This window comes from Berghia stephanieae, chromosome 7 (genome assembly GCF_034508935.2).
Source record: "Berghia stephanieae isolate SIO BIC M18660-M18661 chromosome 7, UCSD_Bste_1.3, whole genome shotgun sequence".
Lineage (NCBI taxonomy): Eukaryota > Metazoa > Mollusca > Gastropoda > Nudibranchia > Aeolidiidae > Berghia > Berghia stephanieae.
Genome location: NC_088366.1, coordinates 64,841,930 through 64,866,929, shown reverse-complemented (window position 1 = coordinate 64,866,929; position 25,000 = coordinate 64,841,930). Strand labels below are relative to the sequence as shown.

Genomic DNA, 25,000 nt, shown 5'->3' with positions numbered 1-25,000 from the left:
AAAAAAAAACAGAAAAACATTTCCGACAGAGACAACGCTGTTAACGACCAGGTGCTCGTTTTACACCGGAGTACGATGAGAGAATGTGAGTAAAGAGCCTTTTCTAAGGACTCAACAAAGCGCCGATCCGAAAGCATGTGTCATAGAACAGGATGACCACATAGCCGCACAACTATATCTTTCCCAAGTGCTAGGCTAGGTCTAGTTCGTGAATGTAATGTCTCTCTCTTCTCTCTTCTCTGTGTGTGTGTGGGGGTGTGGTGTTTGTGTATTTATGTCCTTGTGTGTATCTCCCTCTGTCACCATCTCTATCTCGCACACATTCCCGCATACCTTTTAAAAAAATCTCGACTCAATCTCTTTCAATGATGAAGATGATGATGAAGATGATGATGATGATGAAGATGATGATGATGATGATGATGAAGATGATGATGATGATGAAGATGATGATGATGATGATGATGATGATGATGATGAAGATGTTGATGATGATGAAGATGATGTTTAATAAATCAATAAAAGTGATCATGATCGATGGAGATCACGAAGATCGGATAGCAGAAATTTCTGAGAAATACCAGTTATTTTGTTTTGTTTTGTTTTCTTTTCTTTTTCACTTCGTCTGATTTTGTTGTGAATGTTAACAAATACAATCTGTGTGTTATGACTGCTATGACTATGACCATAATTTGTGTCAGATACAAATTAATTTTATTCTGAAAATCATTAAATTATCTACAAGTAACTTACAGAAAAAGAAAGATTTATCATTTTCTAAATAAATCCAATTATTCCTTACACCAATGGCAGCCACGACCTTCAAACCAACTGACCTATGACGATGGCGCCACTTTGGTTTCAATTGGTCACGTGTCTGTGTTTGGTGACGTCATCCCATGCATGGTTCTTCTCCCGGAGATATCCAACCGCCAGGGCCAGAACTCAAGGTCGGTGCTTTGTGTATCTTATACGTTTAAAAACATTGTTGCTTTTAGCTGAAGTAGTTTTTAACTTCTAACCCTTCCAACGCATGCCTGATATCTCACACGATTCTTACACTCTTGATTTTTGGAATTCCGGACGTGTTTCCGTGGGGTAGATGTCCCATGAACTTTGTAATGTTCTACGCCAGTTATTGGTCTTGCAGTTTTGTCAAACGTAGAAATGGACAACAAAAAGACACGCCCCCAACCTACCAAAAAGAAAAACAAAATAAATAGAGATAGACAAACAACAAAACAGAAACAAACTCAAACAAAACCGAAAACTCTATCTAAATTACAATGACATTATTTCATTTACCAATCATCATCATCATCATCATTATTACCTTTTTCACCCTGGGTCAGGGTATAGACCACAGACAGTTTCCATCCTTCTCTATCCTGAGCTAACTTCTTTATCTCGTCTTACCACTTCTCTGTAATATCAGCTTCTTTAATTCTTCTCCATGTTCCCCGTGGCCTTCCACTTGGATCTTCTGCCCTGAGGGTTCCAGTCCAATACTTTCTTTGTTATAGTGGAGTAATTCTTTCTAAGGATTTGTCCAATCCACCTCCATCGTATTCTTCCTATTTCCTCTCCAACTAGATTCTGCCTGTGTTCTTTTCCATACTTCTTAGGTCCTAATCCTGTCCACCGATTTTATTCGGAGTAGCTTACGCATGCAAGCGTTCCATGCATTTTCTAGTGTTCTCGCCGGTAATTCACTTTGTAGTTTTGTAATCGTGGAAAAGGACAATAAAAAGGCCCCCCACCCTCCCCAAATCTCAACAAAACAACCAAACCCCCCCCCAAAAAAAAAAAAAAAGAAAAAACAAACAAACAAAAAAAAAATCCCAAAAAACCACAAACTCTAACAAAACTTAAAACTCCATCTAAATTACAACATTATTTCATTCAATTTCAACACCAATAATTGTCGTAAAATCATTCTTTACCCGTGTGATGCATGCTTGTTTGTAACGAAAACTGCATTGGCTTTCATGTTGCATCCATGATACATACGAAAAGATTGGAGAGACAATTTAAGTAGTGTTTTCACTATTACTTTGAACAGTGTCTGAAGACTGCAAGGTGAAAGGTCAAGAGGGGTCATGTGATTTCTATACGTGTTTCGAGGAGAGGCTGCCTTGTGGAAAGAATTGGTACAACCTTAAATATGGACGGCCATACTGTTTGGATTTCAAAACCTTTGCTTCAAAGTTTTCTTATGAAGTGAGTGGAATTTCTATGAATTAGAGTAGTGGTAGTAGTAGTGGTAGTAGTAGTAGTAGTAGTAGTAGTAGTAGTAGTAGTAGTAGTAGTAGTAGTAGTAGTAGTAGTAGTAGTAGTAGTAGTAGTAGTAGTAGTAGTAGTAGTAGTAGCAGTAGTAGTAGTAGTAGTAGTAGTAGCAGTAGTAGTAGTAGTAGAGTAGTAGTAGTGTAGTAGAGTAGTAGAGTAGCAGTAGCAGCTAGTAGTTAGTAGAGAGTAGTAGTAGTAGTAGTAGTAGTAGTAGTAGTAGTAGTAGTAGTAGTAGTAGTAGTAGTAGTAGAGTAGTAGTAGTAGTAGTAGTAGTAGTAGTAGTAGTAGTAGTAGTAGATAGTAGTAGAGTAGTAAGTAGTAGTAGTAGTAGTAGTAGTAGTAGTATAGTAGTAGTAGTAGTAGTAGTAGAGTAGTAGTAGTAGTAGTAGTAGTAGTAAGTATAGTGGTAGTAGTAGAGTAGTAGTAGAAGAAGAAGAAGAAGAAGAAGAAGAAGAAGAAGAAGAAGAAGAAGAAGAAGAAGAAGAAGAAGAAGAAGAAGAAGAAGAAGAAGAAGAAGAAGAAGAAGAAGAAGAAGAAGAAAAAGTGGTAGTAGACTTCGCCAAGTCCCAAGTTTGAGAGTTTTTGCCAGGATAAGGGTCATTTAAATCGATCGATATTTGAAGGACGAGTTTTCTGGACAAATGATTCAAATAATATGGGTTTTTCCAGAGTACGACAGTGTTGAGATCCCTGGGCTGTCTCGTAGTTTCGTTAGCTCAATTACTACTTACTTACATAATCCTCTTCGGGCCTTGAGGCACATAGGGCATCCACCAGACATCTCCATTTGTTTGCTATCGGCTGCTTTTGCGGTGGCTGTATATTCCAAGACAGGCCTGCTTCATTTAATTCTTTCTCCATGGTCCTTCGCCAGGTTTCTTTGGATCTTCCCTGCTTTCTCTTCCCATTTGATGTCCAGTACCGGATTGTCTTGGGAAGTGACCCTTTTTCCATTCTGGCAACATGACCCAGCCAACGCCATCTTCTTCTTTTTATTTGGCTTTCAATGCTAGTGCAGTCAGCTTTCTTTAATAGTAAAACCACATCTAGAGGTGCCTTAACGAGTCAATAAAATGGCGAGAAAGATAAAGTGAGTAAATGGGACTCTTATACCTATAAGTATATTATATAAGTCACTTTTCCTCACTTTATCTGTCTCTCCATTTCTTTAATAGATCCACTTTGTTTATTTTTGTAGGCCAAAATATGTTAAAGATTATTTTTATACACTTGTTTTGAAAGGTTTCTATTTCCTGTGTTTCTAGTTTCTAGCTCAATACAAGGGAATAATAAAAGATGTTTTCTTGTGTTCCCAGGGCCAACAGTTCATCAACGGTACAGCGTCCTGCATGGGTCAAGAGCTGATGTCCTGGTACGAGAAGAACAGATTCAACTGTCACGATTACACACACTTTGCTTTTAAAGCTCTCTCCAGATGTTACTTCAAGAACCATTTCTGTGATGTGGCCAGACTAGACGCCTTGAAATTCGTCTCGATTTACCGTCCAAAACATCTCTTCTCTAGCGGGGCTTTCAAGTAAGGACTCCCTCCTTTGTTCATAATCATGATCTCTCTCTCTCTCTCTCTCTCTCTCTCTCTCTCTCTCTCTACTACTACTACTACTTCTACTACTGCTGCTACTACTACTACTACTACTACTACTACTACTACTACTACTACTACTACTACTACTACTACTAATAATAATAATAATAATAATTATAATAACAACAATAATAATAATAATAATAATAATAATAATAATAATAATAATAATAATAATAATAATAATGACAACTAACCTCATTATCAGTGACAATATCACTCTTACTCTTACAATCACCAGTAATCTGTATTTTATTCAACTTTTTAAGTTACTGGTTGACATGTTTCCGTATCTCTGACATTTGTGCCTAAATCTTGAAATTGATTTTCTTGTTTTCAGAATCTGGCGGGAGATTGTACGTTTCGCCTTCTACTGTGAGTCCGAGGTATTCAAATACTTTGTCACGAGTCTCTATGACGCAATATTTGTTAATTAAAACATATCTCCCCCCCCCTCCTCCACCCCCATTATCTAACGTCTTTCCAGCTCCCCCCATATTTATCAATACACGATGTAAAACAGGATGAATGAAACACTACGCCTGAAGTGTTTCATTCATTGTTTTGTTGATAAAGGGAATACCCGAAACGTCCATTTTATCTGTTTTCGTTTTAATAAATTGAAGCTTACATTCAAATTCACATTGTTGTTTATTTCTTCGAGCTTGGAACAGCAACATTTACAAGTCAAGTTTGTAGAATTTTCAAAATAAAAATTGAATCTTTATTCCAATACAAATGACATGTAGACATGTGTGCTGTGAACCCTGACCTCTCTCGGTGTAATAGAATAGTCATAGATACAACACAGCTAATACAATACATCCAAAATCAAAATATCATACAACGATTTTAATGATGAATAGATCGAAATGTATATATATATATATATATATATATATATAATATATATATATATATATATATATATATATATATATATATATAATATATAGAGAGAGAGAGAGAGAGAGAGAGAGAGAGAGAGAGAGAGAGAGAGAGAGAGAGAGAGAGATTAATACTGCAAATACATTTCATGCACGATTAATATAAATAATAATAATAATAATAATAATAATAATAATAATAATAATAATAATAATAATAATAATAATAATAACAATAATAATAATAATAATAATAATAATAATAATAATAAAAATAATAATAATGATAATAATAATAATAATAATAATAATAATAATAATAATAATAATAATAATAATAATAATAACAATAATAATAATAATAATAATAATCCTCATAATAATAATCATCATAATAAAAATAATAATAATAATAATAATAATAATAATAATAACAATAATAATAATAATAATAATAATGATAATAATAATAATAATAATAATAATAATAATAATAATAATAATATAATAATAATAATAATAATAACAATAATAATAATAATAATAATAACAATAACAATAAATAATAATAATAATAATAATAATAATAATAATAATAATAATAATAATAATAATAATAATAATAATAAAAACAATAACAATAATAATAATAATAATAATAATAATAATAATAACATAACAATAACATAATATAATAATAATAATAATAATAATAATAATAATAATAATAACAATAATAATAATAATAATAATAATAATAATAATAATAATAAATATAATAATAATAATAATAATAATAATAATAATAATAATAATAATAATAATAATAATAATAATATAATAATAATAATAATAATAATATAATAATAATAATAATAATAATAATAATAATAATAATAATATATAATAATAATAATAATAATAATAATAATAATAATAATAATAATAACAATAATGTGAACACACGTGGCCATGTCAGTGTCAAAGTGTAATCACAACTACACGTATCAACGCTTATTTATTATGGCTCTTGTAGGTCATGCATGTACTGTACGTTTGAATGTGCGGAAGAAATTGAGGTGAATAAAATCTAACAACGAATAACAGTAGATCCAAAATTTTTAAAAAATAAGATTATAAAATAACAAAAAGCACCCAGCCCCTTTGCCCCCCCCCCCCCCCCTCCCTTCCCCTGAAAAAGGAATAACAAACTGGAAAGACTATCTAAAAACAAAACAAAAAAATAGCCCCAAAGAAAACTGAATTTTCTTCTAAAAGAACCAAACAATTTTGAATGGATCCCAGAGCACAGCTCCATGGTTGAGCCATGCTAGTGTTGTCTCCAATACAACAGGTAAGGTCAATTTTGAACGATTACAAGAGCAGATGACAGACGATCCAAACAACAATGAATGTCCTTCTGTATTAATTCCAAATAAATAACAATGTGAAATTGAATGTAAGCTTCAATTTAATATACGAAAACAGATAGAATGGACGTTTCGGGTTTCCCCTTTATCAACAAACAGGATGAATGTTTGTTTTTGTTTTTAATGGTTTTACGGCGCTTGCAACACATTTAGGTTATATCAGCGCCAGTAAAAAGGAAGAAAATGGAATAGTAAAAAGTTCTAGAATTACAATTAAAGCACCCAAGAAAAAGGAAGACAAAGGGGAACTGGGAACAAATAGGGATCAGATGCAGATTCCAAGAGCAAACCATCAATGTACTTAGTTTGTGATCACCTATAAGTCTCATCCGGACACAAGCACAAAATCCAACAAAGAGGAGTACACTCAAATGCATACAGTATACATTTAAAATAACAAACATAATAATACATAATAGAGAGATGATTTACAAGGAAAAAAATATCATCTCCCAAAACAATAACTATGCATTTGACTGTTTCCCTCCCATCTAGGACTCAGGCCAGGGCTATGAAAAAACCAAGTAATCTCATTCCGAGACAAAGACAGAAAGCAAATTGGAAAACAGATAAAGGGGGATAGAAGACACAGTAAGTGCCTCCCTGCCCACTATGGGAGGCCAGGATCCCCACCCAGCAGGATGAATGAAACACTACAGATGAATGAGATAATGTGGTAGTTGCGTTGTCCATCCTATCTGTTTTCATAATTAAATTGAAGCTTACATTCAATTTCACATTGTTATTTATTTCTTCGAGCTTCGAGCAGCAACATTTACATATTTATTCCAAACAATACAAAACAGTCTCTCCCAAATAAATCAGTCACATAATGATAAATAAGACATATGCAACATGTGACAGAAATAAATCTAAATTTTAATGACATCATGTGTATTATTAGAACATTTAATTGACAGGAAACATTGAAAATAAAGAAGAAATACAAAACACACTATCTATTATCCAATACAAACATGTTTCACAATTTGTAAAATATCTTGATTTATGCATATTTTCCATTGTTTGAAAAAATTCAGACAATAAAACTGTGATATAATAAGAAACAAAGTAAGACATAGGTGCGTCTGTAAAGCGAGATAATTTATTTCATTGGGAAATGGACAATGGCATGGAATTACAAGGACTTCACGATGTCACAGGTCTGAGAGTTTAGGTTTTTTTTTTCCAAGATAAGAGTCATTTAAATTGATCGATATTTGAAGGACGAGTTTTCTGGTCAAATTTTAAAATATGATTTTTTTTTCCAGAGGACGGCAGAATACTCCTGCCAATCTTCTTCTTCTTCTTTTTTTTTTTTTTTTGTGTTAGATTAAATTTGAGTTCTACGACTTTTGGGATAAATGTCTGTCTCAAGGAAAAAGAAAAGAATAAAAATCCAACAACATAATAAATCTCTACCATCTGACGATGGATCACGGGTATATTAAAACAAACAACAAAATTGAAATCTGTGTTGATAATAACGGACACAAAATTCAACGTAATTCTGTCAAAATTCTATTGATAATAAATACATAATAATGATGTTGATGACGATGAAAAAAAAAACACACACAAAAAACAAAAACAAAAAAACTTGAGCTTTTACATGGAGCATTATCCACTAAACGTGTTTTACAAGGGGTCTCGGACCAACAGCAACACGTAACATGTACAACGAGACTTGATGCCTGTTAGGCGATATTACATGTTTTCCTCCAACAGGGACAATGCAGTTTACGGCAAGGTAACTCATTTTACACCTGAGTACAGTGAGAGAGTGTGAGTAAAAAGACTTTTCCAAGGACTCAACTATGCGCCGAGCGAGGCTCGAATCCAGGACCTTCCGATCCGAAAGCGAGTGTCAAACCACAAGACCACATAGACGCACAAATCAAAATGGTAACGAGCATGAAGGAAATATTTAATTGCAAAGCCTTTACGTCAAAATGACAAAAATAATTTTGCAACTCAAGCTTATAAATATGATAAATAAATAAATAAATAAATAAATAAATAAATAAATAAATAAATAAATAAAATGTAGTCCTTACGAGCAATAAGGCCCATGGAGCTGAACTTTATACCGGTTTCTACAGCGTGAAATGGAGAATAGCAATTGCTTGCTATCATTTGGACAGGAAGCTAGTCTATCCCAAAGTACATTCCGCCAAATCTAACAAACTCAACTACCCATTCCCTGCTGGGTCGAGAGGCAGGAGGATCAGAAAAAAATTTCGACTGCACCTGGGATCGATCTTGGTCCCTTTGCGTGTGAAGCGAGTGCTCTACCAACTGAGCTATCAGAACCCCCAATAATGTTTATAATACTAATAATAAATATAATCTTCATCATAATGGAGAATTCTCGATTCTATTGACGCTACAGACAAGGTGGGGAATTGACAGCACAGACTAGAGAATCATAAACATTAGTAGAACGGCCTTGAACTAGAAATAAATATTGCAGCCACACAAAAGAAAGAACCAAAATGCTGAACACATAATGTTTTGGGTTTAAAACACTTCTTCAGCCAACGACCAAAACGATTACATTAAGAATTGGTTCACGGTGTCAACAAGAACACGTTGGCATTGTACGTGACACAAATTACATGTATGTCCATTTAAAGATGAGACGATGGTGGGGTGAGAATGTCTTTTGTGTACAATACAATTGGTGGAGATACACAGTCATGGATTTCCTATTCTTGTACCTTGAGCATCTCAATGACTTCAACCACGGCCTTCTACTTTTTATATAACGGTGGACGATTCTAGAAGGCCTAGCTTTATTGTTAAAACATTTATCCAAATATTCACACTTAGTCACATCAATCACCAATGGATATCCTATTCTTGTACCTTGAGCATCTCAATGACTTCAACCATGGCTGTCTACTTTTATATATAATTGTGGACAAATATAGAAGGCCTTGCTTCGTTTTAAAAGTTGTTTATCCAAATATTCACATAGATCAATCATTGTTTTAATGTTTATGTTTTTAAGGGTTTTACGGCGCTTGCGATACATTTAGGTCATATCAGGGCCAGTAAAAAGAAGAAAATGGAATAATCAAAATTAATATTCTAGATTTACAATCAAAGCACCCAAGAAAAAGTAAGACAGAGGGGAATTGGCTCAAATAGGAAACAGATGTAGATTCCAAGAGCATACCATCAATGTACTTAGTTTGAGATCACCTAAAAGTCTCATCCAGACACCGACATCAGATCCCACAAAGAGGAATACACTCAAATGTTTACAGAATACATAACTAACAACACATAAGAGAGAGATGATTTACAAGGAAAAAAGTATCCTCTCCCAAAATTATAACTGTACATTTCACAGCTCCCCTCCCAGTCAAGGGCTCCAGCCAAAGCTGGGACAAAACCAAGTAATCTCATCCCAAGACAAAGACAGAAAGCAACTGGAAAAACAGATATAAGGGGATAGAAGACACAGTGTGACCTCATACCACCATGAGACACATCAATCACCAATGGATTTCCTATTCATGTACCTTGTACATCTCAATGACCTGAACCATGGCCTTCTACATTTTTTGTGCATAATATATCTATGGACGAACGGATATAGAAGGCCTAGCTTCATTTCAAAAATATTGTTTATCCAAATATTCACATAGTCACATCAATCATCAATGGATTTCCTATTCTTGTACCCTGTGTATCTCAATGACTTCAATCATGGACTTTTATATTTATATATACATGTAACTATTGACGAATGAATAAAGTAGAAGGCTTTGCTTGATGTTTAAAATGTTGTTTATCCAAATATTCACGTCGCCACATCAATTATTAATGAATATCCTATTCTTGTACCTTGTGCATCCATGGCCTTCTACATTTATATATACATGTAACTATTGACGAATGAATAAAGTAGAAGGCTTTGCTTGATGTTTAAAATGTTGTTGATCCAAACATTTGTACAGTCTCGCATCAATCGTCTTTCTTGTCGTGGTCAGGTTTGGGCGTGACATCCGCTTCAATCGCTTGTTCTGTGGAAAAGGAGGGAGAAACACTCTTAGAGAATTTCATTGGCTTCCAGTCAAAACAAATAATTCATAACATACATAATTATGGTTAAGGGAACTGGCTTGAATCACTTAGAATGCTCGACAGTTTGGTGGAGCGAATTATTTATTATCCTCAATTTGTTTGGTTATTTCCTCCGACAACGTTGTTTCATACATCTGTTGGTATTTTGATGGATTCTTCAGGGAGGTATTCTATATAGTAGTGTCCAGGAGGAATGCTGTTGTGTTCAGTTGCCGCTATATTAGCAGCATCCCATGAAGGAATATAGATAGTCCTTCAAACAAACTGTCACGTTGACAAGAACCACACTTGTCCAAAATGAGCTATTGGGGGTTAACTAACCGTTTACTCAAGGGTAAAAACGAAAGTGCCTGAAGTGGGGCTGGAACCCAGGATCATCCGGGCCACTGTCCAATGCCTTAACAACTCAGCCATTTTATTATCATCCATTATGATAAACAGTACTCGCTGGATTCGAGCACAATCTTGGGAGAAGCCAAAAAGTGTGCTAAAATCAGAACATGCCAAAAGCGGATGTTCATGACAGGAAACGGCTTATTTTTATAAAGATAAAATATGGTCACCCAGCTCTAGGGTACTGTATTACAGAACATGCTGAAATAGTCAAAATATTCAATATTTACAATCAAAGCACCCAAGAAAAAGTAAGACAGAGGGGAATTGGCTCAAATAGGAAACAGATGTAGAGAAGATAGATTGAAATGGTTCAGACATGTAAAGAGATGAGAGAGGGAGTACGTGGGAAGGAAAGTATTGGACCTACAAATAGCGGGGGGAAAGGAGAAAGGGACGCCCAAAGACTAGATGGTGGGATAAGGTAAAGGCTGATATGAAAGAACTGGGCCTAGAGGAAGATGATGCGCTGAACCGATGGAGGTGTGGCATTCATTATGGCAACCCTGCAAAATGTGGGATAAGCTGAAAGAAGAAGAGAAAAAAAAAGGAAAAAGATGTAGATTTCAAGAGCATACCATTTATGTACATAGAGTCCAGCGAGTAATGTAGTAAGTTCGGATTTTCCCAAAACTAAAAGGATTTAATGAAAGAAACGTTGTTGTAAATACCATAAGGGGGAGGTTCTCTGTCACCAACAGCCTGTCCTTCTAAGGGTGGGGGTGGCTGTTCCTCTCCTTCTCCCTCAAAGTCTTCATCCTCTTCATACTCGTCCTTGACGTCATCCACCGTCTCCAGGCAACACAGGCTGTAGCAGACGATGGAAATGACCACGGTGGGCAGGCCGAACATCATCAGGAACAGAATACGAGAACCTTGCCAGATGCTCTGTGGGAGATGGTGGGGTTACTATTATTAGTGATGGTGGTGATGGTGATGTTACTATTAAAAACCTATTATTTGTGATGGTGGTGTTACCATTATTAGTGATGGTGATGTTGTTGTTGTTGCTCTTCTTCTTCTTCTTCTTCCTCGTCGTCATCGTCCTCCTCCTCCTCCGCTCCATCTCCATCTTCTCCTCCTCCTTGTCCTCCTCCTACTCCTCTTCTGCCTCCTCCTCCTCTTCCTCCTACTCTTCTTCCTCCTCCTCCGCCTCCTCCTCGTCCACACACATTACACAGAGACAAACACAAAAACTTAAAATAAAACAAAACATAAATACATAGTGGGTGAATTTAGAGTGCATGTGTGTGTATGTGTGTGTGTGGAGAGAGAGAGAGAGAGAGCGAGAGAGAGAGAGAGAGAGAGAGAGAGAGAGAGAGAGAGAGAGAGTGAGAGCAAAATTTAAAAAAATCCAAAACCCACTTACAATAATGGATGCGACAAGATCAAAAACCATGTGTTGAATTCTTGTAAAAAATCCTGTACCGCCATACGACTGGTGGATTGAAAAGAGGGAGTTAGGGGGGGGGGGGGGGGGGGGGGGCAAAACATGTATATATAATATATCATCGTACATCTTTACTGTTACCAAACTATATAATTATTGATAATCCCTCCTAGACACCTCTAAACAACCTCCCTGATGACTCCAGGAATTCTGGACGAAACAACGTTGTTGGAGAATGTGTCAAAAAAAAGAAGGTCAGAATTTTAAAAAATTAAATGTGTAACTTTTGATAATCGTCAGGAATCCCTTACCTCCGTACGCCTGGTGGACGGGAAAGGGGAACCAAAACATTTGATATAATATATTACTGATCGGGGTGAATAATTATAATAAAAATAAGCAAATATGAATATAACAGCTTCAAAAATGCGTTAAGGACGCAACCGGTAATATACAGGGTGTCCGTAAAGTCTGGACACAGTAAAGTTAAATATTTTTCAAAATAGTATTCAAAATTATTAATACATTTTTTTTGTGAAACACATTGACATTTGCATTGCAAATGATGGCGGCGCTCATATTGAAGATATTATTTGAATAAAACAAATAGTGAAAATAAAACTTAATTTTAATTATATACCAAAAATATTCAACTATCCTATGTGTCCAGACTTTACGGACACCCTGTACTTATCGACAACAACGAAATTTTAAAATGTTGGGCAGTCTAAATAGAAAATCTTTACACAGATGACAAAAGAGGCGCGTGTCTGGATATAGACATCTCTACTGTGAACACGGGTCCCCAGATTATGCGAGAAGAAGTAGAAGCTGCTTGCAAAGAGATGAAAAAGGGGGAAAGCGGTAGGCCAAGATAGCTTCTCAATAGAATTGATTGACGCCCTCGACGATCTGGGAATAGACATTAGGACAAAAGCCTTTAATGTCATGAAAAGGATGTCCTCCCTAATGTTTTAAGACAGTCAGTATTCATTACCATCCCCGAAAAACAAGATACTATTGACTGTGACCAACACAGAACAATCAGCATAATGAGCCAGGCCACAAAAATTATGTTAAGAATACTTATGAAAAGAATGAGGAGCAAGAACTCTCCAAAGATAAGTGACGAGCAGTTTGGTTTTGTTAAAGAAAAGGGTACGGTAAATGCCATCTTTACATTGAAAACATTAATGCAACGGTCAATCGAAAAACAAAAATCACTTTATCTATGCTTCATTGATTATTCCAAAGCTTTTGATTCAGTACAACACGAAACGCTCTTCAAAATCATAGAAAATATCGGAGCAGACAGAAAAGACCTTCGAATTGTGAAAAACTTATACTGGAATATATATACAAAAATATATATATATATATATATATATATATATATAATATATATATATATATATATATATAATATATATATATATATATATTATATATATATATATATATATATATATATATATATATTGAATCGTGTTGGATACAAATATGGTACGAATAGTGCTCGACATGTGGCAATGGAGCGAATTATTATTTTAATATTTACCACAATGTTGGTTGGAGTCAGTCTACATCGATGTTTCAGGCCTTTTCAGCCATCGTCAGGACTGTGTGTTACATGAGTTTGGTTTGTTGTGTGTTGTTGCTTGTTGAAATGGTTCCGTGGTCATAAAATAAATATATTATATATATATATATATATATATATATATATATATATATATATATATATATATATATATATATATATACAACGACTTACAAATTCCTCTCCCTTGACAACTCGTTGTAAGAATTCGGCCAAAGCCCGAGTGTCCGTGAGATTGCTGGAGGGCGCCATGAAGAAGACCTGGTCCTCTGGCTGGAGGACGAGCAGACACGGGGATGCCACGAAGGACATGGCGATGCTTTGGACAGTCTCGATCTCGTCCATCCATAGGAATTGGTGGTCTCTGGAATTACAGGGGGTTGTGGGGGGGGGGGGGGGGGGGGGTTGATGGGGGGAGGGTGATGGTGGTGGTCGTGGTGATGGTGGTGGTGGTGACGATGGGGGTGGTGGTGGTGGTGATGATGATAATGATGATGATGATGATGATGTTGATGATGAAGGAGGTGGTCGTGGTGATGATGGTGATGATGAGGGTGGTGGTCGAGGTGATGGTGGTGGTCGTACTGATGGTGGTGATCGTGGTGATGATGATGATGATGATGATGATGATGACGATGATGATGATAGTGGTGATGATGAAGGTGGTGGTTGCGGTGATTATGGTGATGATGATGAAGGTGTTGGTCGTCGTGATGATGGTGATGACGATAAAGGTGGTGGTTGTGGTGATGGTGGTGGTGATAATGATGATTGTGGTGTCGTGGTGATGGGGGTATTGGTAGCGATATTGATGATAAACAACAAATCCCTTACAATGATATAAAACATTATAATCAAATCTATGGTTTCCTCACTCATAACGATATAAATACTACCATACACCGAACAAACTCGTAATTAAAAAATGTGTACATAAAACTCGTCCTTCAAATATCGATCGATCAAAATGACCAAAAGTAAACATGGCGACGAAGCATTGAGACTGACTTGAAGTTGAAGGCGGCCGGAGAAGTCTGGGTCCAGATAAAGAAGACATCCAAAAACCGAGTCAGATGGAAGAGTGCTGTTGCGGCCCCTGTGGTCCATAAGGAATCAAGAGGCTAAAGTCTTACTTACTTACTTATCCGAACCAGCGACCATCTGAGCTCTAGCCCTTCGGTCTTGTGCCATGACGTAGAAGTTAGATGTCTTTTGTAGTTGTTCCAGGTGACTATAAAGTGTTACTGATGCTTGGATTTGGTGGGAGGAATGTGCATCTCAGGTCTTCAAGAGGTTGACATTCAAGCAAGTGGTGTGTTACTGTTTCATTGGGGTGTTGACATAGGGGGCAGGAAGGGGATGTGTCTTTCTAAAGTCAAATAAGTCATTTTGAGCCTGATTTTGGCATTAAAAAAGCGTTCAAACTTGGGCTTTCAAGAAAGACTTTGAGAAGCCCCAGGTTTGAGAGTTTTTGGCAAGATGAGGGACATTTTAATCGATTGATATTTGAAGGACGAGTTTTCTGGCCCAAATTCTATATAAGTGTTTGTTTGTTTATTTTTCCAGAGTACGGGACAAAATAGCGTCTTGACTTGCCAGATAAAACACAACAATCATTTCAAGTCCTAGTTGGATGGATAAAATCAAACTTCTCACCTTTTGCTCTTGTACTGGAACGCTAGCTGTTTGACCACATTGAATGCCCTGTGTAGAGGGAAAAAGAAGAGGAATAATATATCACTGATGTGGATGACCAGTGGTCAGCGTTATATTTAGACCGGTGTCATTATCAAAGCTGAAGCAATAATAAGACTCGTCCCTCCAAAGTAAAAAAATTACAACAAAATACAAAACAAAACATAACCAACAAGCAAACAAACAAAAATAACAGAAAATGAAGTGAGTAGAAAACAGCTAGAAGACAATAGAGAATAAAAATGTTCGTGGCGATGGGGGGCTCGAACCAACGACCTTGCTGGTACGACGACAACTCCGCCTGGCCGTGGGACGGACGCTAACTGCAATCGACGCCATCAACCACCTCTCCACAATAAAAACTTTATTCAACGGGAGATAATTCTGCACATTTTTATGACGTCCCGAAAAATTACGCAGTTGTCTCCCCTGCATATTACATGCCCAGCGTGTCAAAAGAAATAAAGCATGAGAAGACTTGGCCGACGTGATAATCAACCAAACCCTGGGCTCTACGGCACCCATCGCCTGGCTGTGTAAAGGACTGCTCTATAATATCAACCACCTTTAAAAATAAATAAAGTAATTAAAGTTATTTCATACGTAGGGTCAAAAATTGAGGAAGACTTTTCTCGTAACTTATTGGGGGGGGGGGGGGGGGGGGGGGGGGGGATTTTGTCTCTCATCTCAACACTAACGCGTAACACAGAGCTGCCAACTTGAAATTTCAAAAACCAAATCATAGTTCCAAGGGAAGAAAAAGACACAAAAAAAGGCACTATAAATAGCTGTATAACCTAATAATTTGCTCTCATCTTTATCCAAAAATGCTCCAAAGTAATCAATATAGGTTCCAAGGAATTAAAAACTTTCCTTTAAAACAATATTTTTTATTGAGCCAAAGACGTGTGTGCAGTTCTGTGTAGATGGAGCCAAAAATTCATAATTCTAAGAATTCTTCGCAGTACTCTAGGCAGGTTTGTGTAACATCATAGAGACGATTGAGACACGGGTTATGATTGATAGGTGTTTAGAAGATATACATTTAGATAAGTGGGTGGAGCAGTCACTTAAATCGATCGATAGCCAGACTAGCGGATGCTTGTTACCTTTTGGACAGAATCAAGGTTATCGCTTAGTACTTTCCCTTAGAACTATAACAGACCTAGCTACTCAATCATTTTTAGGTGTACAAAAAGGGCCGAAAAAGTTTTTTTTAAAAAAATATATCCATTGCTCCTGAGATCGAAACCAGTTCTTTTGGTTGTGAGAGGAATATTCGATTACTCTATCGAGATCTCATTGACTACCAGAAGTGAGTTTTTCGATACCAGATGATGATGATGATGATGATGATGATGATGATGATGATGATGATGATGATGATGATGATGATAATAATAATAATGATGAACTCCAATCTAACGAACAGTATACATATTCATAGGCCGTTTGAAATCACCATGAAATCGTTTTCTAGAAGTTTCTCGACATTCAAAGAGAAAAAAAAAAGTTTTAAGGATTTCTTGAAGACAGACGACAATGATTTGGACTCCCACAAGTAGTCCATCAGGTTTAAAGAGGGACCACGCACACACACACATAAACACACACACACACACACACACGTAAACACACGCACATACACACACACGTAGTTTATTGAATATATTTCCATTCCATGCACTATGCGTCATACGATCGGTGTGACGAGCCCAATATTTCGTCTAATAATATTATTACTATAGACTATTATTAATCGCTCCTTTCTATTGGACGAGAATATGTTGAGGGGGGGGGGGTAGATAGATAGATAGATAGATAGATAGATAGATAGAGAGAGAGAGAGAGAGAGAGATAGATAGAGATAGAGATAGATAGATAGAGGGAGAAAGAGAGAGATAGAAAGAGGGAGAGAGAGAGAGAGAGAGAGAGAGAGAGAGAGAGAGAGAGAGAGGGGGGGGGGGTCTTTCACCAAGTCAGAAATCATTTCTGTCTACGTAAGATCCGACAAAGACACCATGATATCACATTTGACATGACCTCAGTCTAATATTGCCAAAAAAAGAAATGGATGTCAAGTCAAACCCAAATTTAAATAAAGATATTAAAGGGGGAGGGGGGGGGGGGGAACTAACAAACCGTTTTATACAGAATGTGAAACAGTAAAATAAATGTTGTCTTCTATCCTGAACCACTTCCGGTCTGAACGAGACTCAGACCTCAAGAGGGCTGGCAGTTGGCACGTCTCAATTGTGTGGAGTTTAAATGGAAAGCCGGAGTTAAGCCACAGGCAACGTGTAACACTGGGTCAAATTACACGGGTGGCTTTATGGCTTGTTATCCGATATAGCCATTAGCATGTCTTGTATTCATTCATTCATTCAGAATTCATTCATTCATTCATTCAGAATTCAGACATTATTTCATTCTTGCGTTCGTTCGTTATTTCATTCATTCATTTATTCATTTCTTTCGTTCGTTTGTTCATTGCTTCTTTCATTCGTTCACCTATAATATATAATATGTCCCTTCATTCAAGTACCTTGAAGAGCATCAAACCACACCCCTCACCCCCCCCCCCCATCCCTCTACCCTCACCCCTCTCAACTCACCCCTGTCCCCTTCAACACCCTCCCCTCACCAAAAAAAATATTGAGAACGGAAACCGTTCGGAGAAATCGAGATCAAGTTTATTTTCCCGAGCATTCGGAGAAATAGTCTGGCGATGAAGTATGCATGCCTTTCTGTCCCAACTAAAAATTTAAAAATTAAAAAAATAACATTCCCTTTATTCATCCCATTGGGGAAATTTGTTTCTAGGGTCTATTCCAAGGGAAGACTGGAAGACTGGAATAACCCAGGCGTCACCTGCAGTACAGCGCCGCAAATTGAGCGACGGCGAGGTGACTTGCTCAAGGACACACAGCGCAGCGGCGAGTGATCGAACTCGGTACATTTCGGGTACGAAACAAAGACCACACTGCTGGCCCTTACTGCCTCTACTTGGCGAATTGTAATGACACACCGACACAGGCGACAGGAGGCAATCTCTTTAGACAACAATAACAAGGGATATAATAATATGTATCAGTGAATGAGATAATCAGTCGGATGGTGAAAAGGTTTGAACTCAGATATTGTCAAGTTTAGCTAGAAGCTCAATTTTTTCAATCAAAAATGATTTCTTATTATAAATGATTAAATCAACCCTTTTTGTACATTTTCATGAAATATCAAAGCTTAATTTCACTTCTAAATATTTTTTTACAGCTAGTCAAGTTGAAAATGTATGAAATTTGAGAAAAGTTGCTGAATACCTTTCCCATACATCTGACCATAACTTCATGAAAAACCAGCCGATTTACTTCAAATAAAGATTAAAATGCTCTGGGGAGCATAGGTAAGCATATTCATTCAGAAAATGCAAATCCAAAATGTCACCTTCCCAGTGATTATGTCATGCACTGACACATATACTGGCGCTGTCCCGACTGAAAACTGCCTCGACTTGACGAAGTGTAACAACGGGCACCGACAAAGGCGACAGCAGGCAAATCGCTTAAGACAACAATAACAATGTGACAAGACCATGTTGATTTCATCCGGAACCACCCGATGACTTTTACAATGGATGAATGAGCCAGACACATTCAGGGAGCAAGAAAGGGGAGGAGGGGGGAGGGGGGCGATGTGCAGATATTTGCAGGTCTGATAACCTGATTCCTTATGTGCTCGTTGTTGTGATGGAAATCTGAAAACAAAAAATAATGACGCAAACTATTGTCCATTACAACAATGTTAAACTAGGCCCATAAGTGAGTTCGGATGTCAGACCTGTGTATATGTCCAAGTCGGGGGTGGGGGTGGAGTGGGAGGGGGGGGGGGGGGTGACCAAATACAAGGCTGTCGTACTCTAGAAAAACACACTGGAGTCCCAGGTTTGAGAGTTTTTGCACAGATGAGGGTCATTTTATTCGGTAGGACGAGTTTTCTGGCCAAAATTGTAATTATCTACCGAGTGTGTTTGTTTGCTTGTTTTTTCCAGAGTGCATCTCAGCAAAAGAAGAGGTGAGCAGTGAGCAGGGTGAACCACGGATGTCTGGATGTTACCCCCTTATCTCTCTCTCCCCCCCCCCCCACTCTCTCTCTCTCTCTCTTACACACACTCTCCCCCCCCCCCATTCTCTCTCTCTCTCGTCTCCGTGGTCTGCCTCCCAAACCTCCCCCCCTCCTCTCTCTCTCTCTCTCCCTCTCCCCCTGTCGTCTCTCTCTCCCCCTCTCTCTCTTCCTGTCGTCTCTATCACTCTCTCTCTCTCTCTCTCTCTCTCTCTCTCTCCCTGTCGTCTCTCTCTCTCTCCCCCTCTCTCTCTCCCTGTCGTCTCTCTCTCTCACACTCTCCCTGTCGTCTCTCTCTTTCTCGCTCTCTCCCCCCCCTCTCTCTCTGTGGTCCCCCCCCCTCTCTCTCTCTCTCTCTCTCTCTCTTCCTCTCTCTCTCTCTCCCTGTCGTCTCTCTCACCCAGCATTCCCCATTGATATCGGCTTGTTATGTCTGTCGCCCTTTCCTTCCTTCCCTTCCACTCGTCGCTCCATTCCGTTCCCTCTGACAGTGGATTGTGGATTGTGGATTCGGTGATGCGAGCTGGATTAAATCTCATCGTCTCTCCTTCTTCTTATCCTTCTTCACACGTAAATCCATCCATCCATCCATCTATCCATCCATCCATCCATCCATTCGTCCATCCATCCACACACCCATCCGCCCACCTACCAATCGGTTCGTTTACTCGTTCATTCATTTGGAAGGGAGTATAAAATGGAATTGTTTTAGCACCGGTGATTTTCCAAACAGTATACTTTCTCCACTTTCTTCCAATCTACACATAGTTCATTTCCTACAGAAATACAAACGTTACAGCTCCTATTCCTCAACGCACTGTTTGATTCTTGGAAGGAAAAAAGTTTGAAATTATAAAAACAAATCATAAGGTTTTCCATATTGGGCTATTGGATGTAATTTTAGTTTTGTTTCTTGGTGACGCGCTGAGTGAGTCCGTTACCAAATATTCCAAGGATTATACCATTGGTTCACAAAGGTAAGAAAACGCAACTCCGTTATTTTATGTACATTTTCCTTACTTTGTAATTCTTTATTTTAAACTCAACGTAGTTGCTGTACTATAATATGTGATGAATGACGTTGTTGTTGTTGTGATTGTCACTGTATTGTAGAATAAATTGTTTTGTGCAGTCGTGAGTCTGAGGCGCGCGTACACACACCATTGCATCATCATCACCATGGTTACCGTTTGTTGTCATTATATCATCTCTGGGAGTTTTTGACAAGAAGAAGGTCATTTTAATCCATCGAAGGACGAGGATTATTTCTGGCCAAAATTTTTAATATGTGCTGCTTTTTAATTTATTTTTTTTTATTATTTTTTTTCAGAGCACGGTCGATGTGTATGACATAAAATGGTAAAGGATAAAATTATAACAATGATTGTTTTGAAACAGCTAGAAAACTAAAAATAAATAGACCCAACAACATTCACCTCCTCTCTCCCCCCCCCCCCCACCCACACACACACAACATACACAAGGCACCAAAATGATAAAAATAATAATAGTATTGCCACACCACGCCATGCCTTAGTATCTCCACCATCCATTCATTCATTATTTTCTTTGACCGTCCACGTCCCGTTTAATCACCATCATCATCATCATCATCATCACCATCATCATCATCATCATCATCATCATCATCATCATCGTCATCATCATCATCATCATCATCATCATCATCATCACCATATCCCATCATCATCATCGTCATCATCATCATCATCACCATCATCACCATCATCATCATCGTCATCATCATCATCATCACCATCATCACCATCATCATCATCGTCATCATCAAGTGCCAGGCCTGTGTCAGACATCGGCGATCATGTCCCCAACCATATCTGTCCTAATCTTCTCATACTCGATTCCTGTTCCTCCCCACCATCTATCTGTTCGATTGTCAATGTATATAATAATAATAATAATAATAATAATAATAATAATAATAATAATAATAATAATAATAATAATAATAATAATAATAATACTATTATTAATCGGTGTCAATTCGTACCGTTGTACGAAAAACAAAACATGAGGTTTTATATAGCGTAATATCCACTAAACCTGCTCAATGCACTTTACAAAGGGTACTAGCCCAACAACAACACGTACCATAATATGTAGAACGAGACATGACGCCTGTTAGGCGATATTACAATCATTTAAATAATAATAATAATAATAATATAATAATAATAATAATAATAATAATAATAATAATAATTAATAATAATAATAATAAATAAAATAATAATAATAATAATAATATAATAATAAAAATATAATAATAAGAAGAAGAAGAAGAAGAAGAAGAAGAAGAAGAAGAAGAAGAAGAAGAAGAAGAAGAAGAAGAACGTTTATAAACCGCTTTTTCCGACCCATTTCACACCTGAGCACGGTGAGAGAATGTGAGTAAAGAGCCTTTCAAAAAATTAAACAAAAAATAATTAAATGTCCACTTATTCATCCCATCGGGGAAATTGTCTTTAGGGTCTATTCCAGGGGAAGACTGGAATAACCATGGCGTCAACCGCAGTGCAGCGCCTCAAATTGAGCTAGGGTAATGAGGTAACTTGCTCAAGGCCACACAGTCCTTTCGCCACGACATCATAAGATATCGTCGCCTAGGCATTCCACGATGGAATATAGATAGATAATCCATCAAACAAGATGTCTGATGTAAACAGGAATCACCCATGTTGTCACAGTGAGCAAATTGGGGGTTAATAATCTTGCCCAAGGACAAAAGCGAAAGTGCCTGAAGCGGGATTCGAACCCGGGACCTTCTGGGTCACGGTGTAAATCCTTAACCTCTCGGCCACTTCGCCCACCTCTATATTATAACAGCATGGAAAACATCTGTGGTCAGACCCATCAACCAAATCTTTATTTCTCTCTAATCAATTCGGAAACATTGTATTTCTCTCTCTCCTCCTCCTCCTCCTCCTCCCCCCCCCCCTTCTTAATCGTAAATGGATTGCCGGGTATAATTCAGATCTGTCGGAAAATACCTCACGCTGATGTGACAAAAATCGAGATAAAGCCCGGCTTCGCGGATCCCATTTTTTCATCAAACTACTAAATATTTAAACCATTTTTTCCCCTCTCACAATAATATTATTGTTAAAATTCACGACCAAAGTGTAAATGTGCTCAAAGCGCTTTAAAAGGGGTCCCTGGTCAACAGCAACATTTAACATGTAGGACGGGACATGCCGCCCGTTAGGCGATATTACAATTTTTCGGATAAAGACAACGCTGTTAACGGCCAAGTACTCATTTTACACCTGAGCACGGTGAAAGAATGTGATTAAAGAGCCTTTTCCAAGGACTCAACTATGCGCCAAGCGCGAGGCTCGAACCCAGGACCTTTCCGATCCGAAAGCGAGTGTCATAACACAAGACCACATAGCCGCCACGTGAGAAAGTAAGAGAGTCAGTGTCCTTTATATAGCGCATTTTCCCATGACTGCATAGATATATACTCTTTCTTTTTAAGGCCTTTCACTTACTAATCATCCGATCGAGACGCCTCGGCTGCCTCTCTAATCATCTGTGTCATTTCCCTCCACAGTTCACGGTCTTTTGCTGTGGATGCTAAGGTCATAAGGTCTGCCTTTGAATTTAATTATTTGTTTACAATATATATATATATATATATATATATATATATATATATATATATATATATATATATATATATATATATATATATACAGACTTTAAAAAAAATACAAGGGGAGGGGGGATACCAAATTGTAATTGAGTAAGTGTGTGTGTGTGTGTGTGTGTGCGTGCGCGCGCGCGCCAGATGCCCCATGACTACGGCATATTATTATAGTTGGCATCGCATTATCGCCACCATTAATTTACACGGATTAACAATTTCATCATTCTATGTTATCGCACTGTGTGTGTGGGTGTGTGTGTGTGTGTGAGAGAGTGTGTGTGATTGTTAATGTGCGTGTATGTATGTCTATGTAAGTGAGTGTGTGTTTGTTAATATGTGTGTGTGTGTGTGTGTGTGTGAGAGAGAGAGTGAGTTTGTGCGAGAGAGCGCATTTTAGATGCATTTCGTTGCCTCCAATAATTGTATCAGTCCATGTTATCACACTGTGTGTGTTTGTGTGTGTGTGTGTGTGTGTGTGTGTGTGTGTCTTTGTGTGTGTTTGTTATCAAAATTTTTTTTACTTTCACTTTCACGCCTGAAGACCAGACGAAAAATAAGAGATAAACACAAACCGTCATTCATCCCGTGCCGACACTTCGCGGGGCGGGGGGGGGGGGGGGGTGGAGGGACGGGGGGGGGGGGGGGGGGGGTTAGAGAACGTCAGCCGTTCTTTCTTCATTCCATGTGACATTTGTAGTGGGTTGTTTTGGTTTGTGTTTTGTTTTTGTTTTTATTCCGTTTATCGCCACTTTTCTGACATGATGTTTTTCAATGAGAGATGGGTTTATTTTTGCAGGGTCATGGAATTCTGCTCTTTTATTGTTTGCACGTGCGTGTGTGTTGTGTGCGTGTGTGTGTGTGTTTGTGTGTGTGTGTGTTAGTGTTTGTGCGCACCTGGTTTAAAATGAGTAATTATGTATTATTAATTTGAAAGATTGAAAGAATCATGGGGGGGGGGGGGGGGGGGGGGGAGGAATGGTTGGTATACACGTGTGTTTGTGTGTGTGTATGTATAGATAATATCAAGTTGACGTCACTCAGGTCTTTGTTATTCTTTTTTGCCATCCGCGTTTATGATTAATAATGAGTAATTATGAGTAGACTGTATTGACCAGACTATAAAAGTTCAAGGTTACATATAGTTTTGTGTGTTGGTCCGTTATACTTCCGGATGGCAATGTTGTGAGTTTCTTAGCCAAAACACAATATCGAGATAGAGTTTTAAAAAAGGGGGAAAAGAAAAAAGAAAACTTGAATTTGAGCTTTTATACTGCGCAATATCCACTAAATGTGCTTTCTTTTTTCCCTTTATTTATTTATTCAAACTTTAACTCTCTCCTCTCCCTACCAATAATTTTCCAGATTTTCACAGAAAAAGCCATAATACCCCATCATAAAACCCTACCATAATACCCCACCATAACACCCTACCAGAATACCTATCCCACCATAATACCACAACCTAATACCCTACCTAAATGCCCCACCATAATACTCCACCAAAATACCCCTCCATAATACCCTACTTTAATACCCCACCAAAGTACCATACCATAATACCCTACCATAATACCCCTCCATAATACCTATCCCACCATAATACCCACCCTAATACCCCACCATAATACCCACCCTAATACCCCACCATAATACCCTATAATACCCCACCATAATACCCACCCTAATACCCCACCCTAATACCCCACCATAATACCCTATAATACCCCACCACAATGCCCCACCATAATACCCTATAATACCCCACCAAAATACCCTACCATAATACCCCACCATAATACCCTTACCATAAT

The 25,000-nt window shown here is 37.5% G+C and overlaps 3 protein-coding genes across 3 annotated transcripts in view; 2 read left to right on the top strand and 1 right to left on the bottom strand.

The window, feature by feature from the left end:
* LOC144976294 (uncharacterized) overlaps positions 1 to 4,381 on the top strand; it is a 4,599-nt gene extending 218 nt beyond the window's left edge. Inside the window, exons 2-5 of the mRNA XM_078920488.1 lie at positions 814 to 950; positions 2,063 to 2,220; positions 3,603 to 3,823; positions 4,233 to 4,381. Coding sequence (XP_078776614.1) covers positions 839 to 950; positions 2,063 to 2,220; positions 3,603 to 3,823; positions 4,233 to 4,329 — 588 coding nt within the window. The 5' untranslated portion in view covers positions 814 to 838 and the 3' untranslated portion in view covers positions 4,330 to 4,381. The remainder of the gene's footprint in view (positions 1 to 813; positions 951 to 2,062; positions 2,221 to 3,602; positions 3,824 to 4,232) is intronic.
* A 1,307-nt stretch (positions 4,382 to 5,688) lies between these two features.
* The window catches only part of LOC144977653 (protein disulfide-isomerase TMX3-like), a 221,833-nt gene continuing 202,521 nt past the window's right edge, over positions 5,689 to 25,000 (bottom strand). Inside the window, exons 10-14 of the mRNA XM_078923082.1 lie at positions 15,344 to 15,391; positions 13,862 to 14,051; positions 12,067 to 12,135; positions 11,369 to 11,585; positions 5,689 to 10,243 (exon numbers count right to left, since the gene is read on the bottom strand). Coding sequence (XP_078779208.1) covers positions 10,185 to 10,243; positions 11,369 to 11,585; positions 12,067 to 12,135; positions 13,862 to 14,051; positions 15,344 to 15,391 — 583 coding nt within the window. The 3' untranslated portion in view covers positions 5,689 to 10,184. The remainder of the gene's footprint in view (positions 10,244 to 11,368; positions 11,586 to 12,066; positions 12,136 to 13,861; positions 14,052 to 15,343; positions 15,392 to 25,000) is intronic.
* The window catches only part of LOC144977652 (uncharacterized), a 133,947-nt gene continuing 128,951 nt past the window's right edge, over positions 20,005 to 25,000 (top strand). Inside the window, exon 1 of the mRNA XM_078923080.1 lies at positions 20,005 to 20,478. The gene's annotated coding sequence lies outside the window, so the exon portion shown is untranslated. The remainder of the gene's footprint in view (positions 20,479 to 25,000) is intronic.